General features: G+C 34.9%; 1 protein-coding gene across 4 annotated transcripts in view; it reads left to right on the forward strand.

The window, feature by feature from the left end:
• Positions 1 to 6,080, forward strand: part of Abhd3 (abhydrolase domain containing 3, phospholipase) — a 50,822-nt gene extending 44,742 nt beyond the window's left edge. For 3 of the 4 annotated variants that reach the window (XM_015482492.2, XM_048806450.1, XM_015482493.2), the window contains 3 exons: positions 2,098 to 2,146; positions 2,225 to 2,390; positions 5,226 to 6,080. In XM_015482492.2, coding sequence (XP_015337978.1) covers positions 2,098 to 2,146; positions 2,225 to 2,390; positions 5,226 to 5,404 — 394 coding nt within the window. In that variant the 3' untranslated portion in view covers positions 5,405 to 6,080. Of the gene's footprint in view, positions 1 to 2,097; positions 2,147 to 2,224; positions 2,391 to 3,106 lie in introns of all 4 variants that reach the window. The other variant, XM_048806449.1, reaches the window with a different exon arrangement.
• Positions 6,081 to 6,957: the final 877 nt, after the last annotated feature.

Raw genomic sequence — 6,957 nt, forward strand, 5'->3', positions numbered from 1 at the left:
CCCATCTTCTCTCTCTCTACCCCATCTACTGTAATTCATTTCTCTCCTTGTTTTTTTTCCCATTCCCCTCACAACCTCTTATATGTAATTTTGTATAACAATGAGGGTCTCCTTCCATTTCCATGCAATTTCCCTTTTCTCTCCCTTTCCCTGTCTCCAAACTTTTAGATCACATAACCCAACAGTAAAAACATTTAAGGCATAACACTGTCAATATATGTATATTAGTTTATATATGACTTTACTTTGTACCAAAATATGTTCTATGTTGTGAATGTATGCAAAAATAAAAAACTATAAGCATAAGCTAAACTTATAGATAAAAATCATAATGTTGGGGCTGGGGTTGTGGCTCAGTGGTAGAGCGCTTACCTTGCATGTGTGAGGCCCTGGATTCAATTCTCAGCACTGCATATAAATAAATAAATAAAATAAAATAAAATAAAGGTCTGCCAACAACTAAAAAAATATTTTTAAAAAAGTCATAATGTGGGCTGGGGATGTGGCTCAAGCAGTAACGCGCTCGCCTGGCATGCGAGAGGCGCTGGGTTGGATCCTCAACACCACATAAAAAAAATAAAATAAAGATGTTATGTCTGCCGAAAAAACTGAAAAATAAATATTAAAAAATTCTCTCTCTCTCTTAAAAAAAAAAGTCATAATGTTTCTTTGAGGATCACTGCTCTAAATCACTGTGAAATTATTTCTAACAAACGTCTGGGTGTGGTGGAACACACTTGTAATTCCGGCAACTCTGGAGGCTGAGGCAGGAGGGAGGATTGCAAGTTCAAGGCAGCCTCAGCAAGTTAGCAAGACACGGTCTCAAAAAACAAAACAAAACAAAAGTATTGTGGATGCAGCTCAGTGGTAAAGTGCTCCTGGCTTCAATGTCCACTACCAAAAAAAAAATTATTCTAAAGAACTAAAACATTTTGGAATATGTTAAAGCAAAATTATGATTATGGGCTATTCCCCTAGAATTTCTGTTTTTTGCTAATTTTGTCAGTACTTAATTCTTTCCCAGGTAGTAAGCACTTGGTACTTTCAGTGTTGAATAATACAACTCCTTAAGCATGTGCTTACAAGCATAGTATGTTTTAGAAATAAGAGAATGCAATTCTTGTGCATACTCTTAGCTTGCAGTTATTACACTAACAAAATACTGTCTTTGCTGCATTAATTTTTCTGGAATTCTTTGTGTATCTTCTAACAGTTAAATTGGCATGATAGGGGCTGGGGTTGTGGCTCAGTGGTAGAGTGCTCGCCTAGCATGCAGGAGGCACTGGGTTCGATTCTCAGCACCACATAAAAATAAAGACAATAAAGTCCATCAACAACTAAAAAAATATAAAAAAAAAAAATTGGCATGATAAAGAACATACAGGTGCCAGGTGTGCTGATGCACACCTGTGAACGTAGTGGCTGGGGAGGCTGAGGAAGGAGGATTGAGAGTTCAAAGCCAGCCTCAGCAACTTAGCAAGGCCCTAAGCAACTCAGCAAGACCCTGTCTCAAATTAAATACAAAAAAGGGCTGGGGATGTGGCTCAGTAGTTAAGTGCCCCTGATTTCAATCCAGATATAAAAAAAAGAAGAAGAAGAACCGGCAGCTGTTTCTGTTTATTCCTTTATGGTAGGTTGTTTTTTTGGGGGGGGGATTGAATACAAGGGGTGCTCTACCACTGAGCTATGCCTCCAACCCCTGTACCCCCACTTTTTGAGACAAGGTCTTGCTAAATTGCTGAAGCTGGCCTTGAACTTGTAATTTTCCTGCCTCAGCCTCCCAAGTAGCTGGGATTATGGATGTTTGAGTCCATGCTCAGCTTGCATACTAATTTTTAAAAAATATTGGTCACTTTTCTTGTACAACCAATCTACAAGACCCTGCATTCAATTTCTAGAACCCCCAACCCTGCAAAAAAAATTACCTTCAGAACAAACATCAATATATTACTTTTACTGTATCTAATTAAACAAATGTTTTTTGAGTGCCAACTTTGTGCCCTGTTGTAGGCTATCTAGTTATTTGTTATTATGTATTTTAGATGTGATTGAGGTAGAAATGATCTTAATTATAGTTCTGAAATTCTTTTGTTCCAGGCACCGCCATATGTTTGTAAAACAAATTGATATGGATCATGTCATGAAGGTAGGAGATAAACTTTATGTAGTACTTTATTTACTCTTTTAACTACAAGAGAATATAAAATTTGTTTTTGTTTCTCAGGCTAAATCTATCAGAGAATTTGATAAGCGATTCACTTCTGTCATGTTTGGATACCGAACAATCGATGATTATTATACTGATGCCAGCCCAAATCGTAGATTGAATTCAGTAGGAATTCCAGTATTGTGCCTGAATTCTGTGGATGATGTTTTCTCACCAAGTCATGGTAAAATTAGCATTTATGTATCTATTTTTTCATGAATTAACTTTTTAAATATTGTTCTGTTTTTAAAAAAAAATGTAATAACCCCGGGCACAGTTGCACATACCTGTAATCCCGGTGACTAGGGAAGTTGAGGAAGGAGGATCAAAAGTTTGAGGCCAGCCTCAGCAACTTAGCGAGAACCTGTCTCAAAACAAAAAATAAAAGGTCTGGGGATGTGGCTCAGTAGTAGAGCACTTCTCTGTTCCATCCCTAGTGCCAGAGAAAAAATTAATAAATAAAATATCACTCATAATTATGTTTTCCACTGTGATTTAAAAAAATAACTAAATACTCACAATTTAGTATCTAAATGTCTCAAATCATGTCTTAAATGTTTTCAGAGTCTGTTACCTAGTCCAGCGATTTCAGAGCATCTCAGAACAAATTAGGACTCAGTATTTTCTTGTTCTCATTTTTATAACCTTTCCTTCTTATCAAATACACTGTTCTTTGGAAAGGTTATGTTACAATATCTTTGCCTCAGGAGAACATTGTCATGACTTGCCTTTTGTTCCTGATGTCCCTGTATAAAAGTATTTGAAGGTTTTTTCCCCTTTTAACCTGGAAGAGAACTTGACACTTAAGAAACATAGTGACCTTGAATATCTCAATGATGAGAGCAAATTTGGGCTAAAAGGTCATATTTGAAGTGAAAACAGTTTTAATTTCTCCCCTAGATACAGCAGAAAAGAAAATTATTCCAGACTCAACTTTCCTGCTATCTTAATTCAGGATATACGAAATTTGACAACGTGAATACCTGTGCATGTGTTTGCCTATTGAAGCAGTATGATTAGAAGTAATCATTATTAGGGCTGGGGTTGTAGCTCAGTAACAGAGTGCTTGCCTAGCATGTGTGAAGTACTGGGTTCTATCCTCAGCACCACATAAAAGTTATTAAATAAAATAAAGGTATTGTGTCCATCTGCAACTAAAAATTAAAAAAAAATAAAAAGGAGTAATTATATTAGCTCAAGGATCAATACGCTTGACTTCTGATTTTATCCTAATGAAATTTGACAAAGTATTTTGTGAAGTCTCCTTTCCTTACTTCCCCCCTAATTACTTTAAAAAACACTTTCCCCAAGTACTCCATTAAAAGCAGTTACTATGGACTAGGGATGCAGCTCAGTAGTAAAGCCCTGGGCAAGCATGCATGAGGTCCTAGGTTCAATCCTCAGCACCACACACACACACACACAAAAAAAAAAAAAAAAGGAAAGAAAATAAGAAAAATACACATTTATTCTGACTCTAAGCATTATATATTGTAAAAAATTCAGAAAATCCCAAATATATATGTATATTTTTATAAACTACCCATTATTATTTCTTTTTTTTAATAGACCTTTATTTTATTTATTTATTTATTTATTTATACATGGTGCTGCTGAGCATCAAACCCAGTGCCTCACACATGCTAGGCAAGCACTCTACCACTGTGCTACAACCCCAGTCCCCCATTATTTCTTTACAAGATCCCATTTAAGCAAAGGTAGTTTTAGATAGCTGAAATGTTTGGCCTTTGACCACAAATCAGAAACGAAAACTCTCAACTTTAATATTACTTGACTTACATAGTAATTGTTTAGCCTACTTTTGTTAGATTAAGTAAGTCTAGTGTTTCATCATCCATTTGCATACTTCATTGGCCCTACAGCCACAAAAATTTCCCAACATTTAACTTGACCCACAGGGTGAAGTTTAAACTCATTTCCAATTCTTTCCCAAGCTCTTAAAATAGTCTTGCCACGTTGAAATAGTAGACAATTGTCTGCAGTCTGAGAGAACAGGCAGCCAGCATCTTTCACATGATTCAGATGTGGCACAGCCTTTTGTTTTTCTGATATGACTGTAACAGTCAGTGTTAGAAATTTCTGAGTATGCCTGTGGGTGTAGCTCAATGGTAGAATACATGCTTTAGCATTCACAGGCCCTGAGTTCAGTCCACAGGACCAAAAAAAAAAAAAATTTCCCACTGTGTGAACTCTGAGCATGGGAGAAAAATAAGTAAACTATAATTACTTTAAAAAACACTTTCCCCAAGTGTTCAGTTGATATTATATAACACATGTAAAATCTGTCATTGGTGGTGAATTATATTTAATATACCAACTATTTTTTGTATATTTTTTATTTGTTCTAATTTTTTAATATATATTCAACTATATTTTCAAAATACACTTTTTATTTTTCTTGACTATAAATACAAATTCAGAGAAAGAGGAAAAATTAAAAATAATCTCTGATGTATCAGATATTTCAGTACCCAAAGATAAATACTGTTACCATTTGATAAAATTTTTTTCTCTCTTTTTTTTTGCAGCGGGGACTATCTGTGTTTTTATTACATACATTATATTTACAATTTTGAATATTTCCTTACAACCACCAGTGGCCTCTGGAATCTAACTTCATATAAAGTTATCTAAAGTCATACATATGAATTCATAGCTCTCACAAAAATGCTAAGATTATTTTCAATTTCTCAAAACAAGATTCAGCCTATACTTTTGTGTTATGATTAAATCTTAGGTTGATTTTTTTTTTCCAAAAATGGTGGTTCAGTACATGACTGTAAACATGAACTATTATAAGAATGTAGATGCTTGATATAATTAGACTCATTCCATTTAGCCATACTCATTGCAAATATTTTTTTAGATGGCATTTTGCTTTATATTGATGAGAAGTTATAAAGGTATATACTTTTCCTAACAAAAAACAGTAATGATTCTTTCTCTCTCTCTCCTCTCTCCCTCTCTCTCATACTGCCACCCGTGTTCTTTCTTCAAGCTATTCCAATAGAAACTGCTAAGCAAAATCCTAACGTTGCTTTGGTCCTTACTTCTTATGGAGGCCATATTGGTTTTCTGGAGGGAATCTGGCCAAGGCAATGCACTTACATGGATCGAGTCTTCAAGCAGTTTGTGCAGGCCATGGTTGAGCATGGACATGAACTCTCTAACATGTAGCTCTTTGTGTGCGTTATGTCTGAAAACCATTGTAAAGGCAACTCAGCTTTGTGCACAAATTTTAACTACTGTATATAAAGCAAATAAGCCAGCAGATGGGTGAAGAGGTCCAGAATGACATGCAAAAACTACTTTTTAGGAAAACAAAACAACTTTGTAGCAAGAAATTAAATATAGTTTAGATTATTACTTATGTAGATTTTATTTTTACTATGCCTTACCAAGTATGCCCTTAAATAAAGTAGTCCTTACCTACATGGAATTGCACTTAACCAAAACTATTGTGTAAAAAGATTTTAATTCCTCAGGGTTTTAATTTAGGCTAGTTTTTTTAGATTACTTATTTTAGGTGACTTAATGGTACTTTAATAACTGTTAAGAGATTTTGGTTATTTGAATGTAAGTTATAAGTTGGCACATTCCTAAGGGTATTTATACTTTAATGATGATAACATGAAAACTGAAATAAAATACAATGCGCTAAATCTTTTATGTATTTTTACTTTAAAAGGCAAGTGCAACAATGTTAGACTGACTTCTGTACATGTTCTTTTACTCTGATAACATTAAATTAGCACTGATTTGTTTTATAATGATTATAATTTACATGCTTATTTTTAAAATAGTATATGTGCATACATATATATCATATTAAAATAAATTCTATCATTTTAAATTGTTTCTCTGTGAGTTTTTTAATAAAAAGGGCCCAGAAAGTAATTCCTAGAAAGTCATTTATGATAACTTCATGAATGCATTAGTAAGAAACATTAAAACTGTTTTGCTTCACTGTTTCCAGAATATTAGTCTCACCTCATTTATAGCAATTAAGAATACTTTAAGCTATAGGAAACTCAACAGGGCCTTAAGGAATAATAATATTTAATAGGGGATGGGACATGTGGCTCAGTGGTATAATGTGTGCTCAGCATGCACAAAGCCCTAGGTTTGGTCTCCAGCACATATATATATTTAATTATCTTGCCATTAAGATATAATAAGAACCCTGTCTCTAAATAAAATACAAAATAGGGCGCTGGGGGTGTGGCTCAGTGGTTGACTGCCCCTTAGTTCAATCCCTGGTACCAAAAAAAAAGATATAACAAGAAGTCTCCTGGTTGGCACAACAGGGCTAGTGCAGGGACTTACCAATGTCATCAAAGACTCAAGCTCTGTTACCACCCATCCTTAGCAGGATGGCTAGTTACCTCCTAAATGCAGTATAGCTGCAGCAACTCTAGACATCACATTTGTGTTTAGAGAAGGAAAAAAGGGAAGGAATGGAGCCTAACATATCTACCTGCCGTTTTAGGAAAGTGAAAGCTTTCCCAGAAGTCTGGTACTTACATACATTAGAACTGTGTCACATGTCCACCCAGATTAAGTAGGAGACTAGGAATGCAAGTATGAAACTTTTCCAACTATAGTAGAAGCAGGAAAGGAAGAAGGGATTGGCAGTGGTTGTTGGGCTAGCCAGTGAATAGTAACATCTCCCACACCATTCAACATCCCTTCCCTCCTTTTTTACTTTTTTTTTATTTCAACCTGTTTAT

This window comes from Marmota marmota, unplaced genomic scaffold (assembly GCF_001458135.2).
Source record: "Marmota marmota marmota unplaced genomic scaffold, marMar, whole genome shotgun sequence".
NCBI classification, from domain to species: Eukaryota; Metazoa; Chordata; class Mammalia; order Rodentia; family Sciuridae; genus Marmota; species Marmota marmota.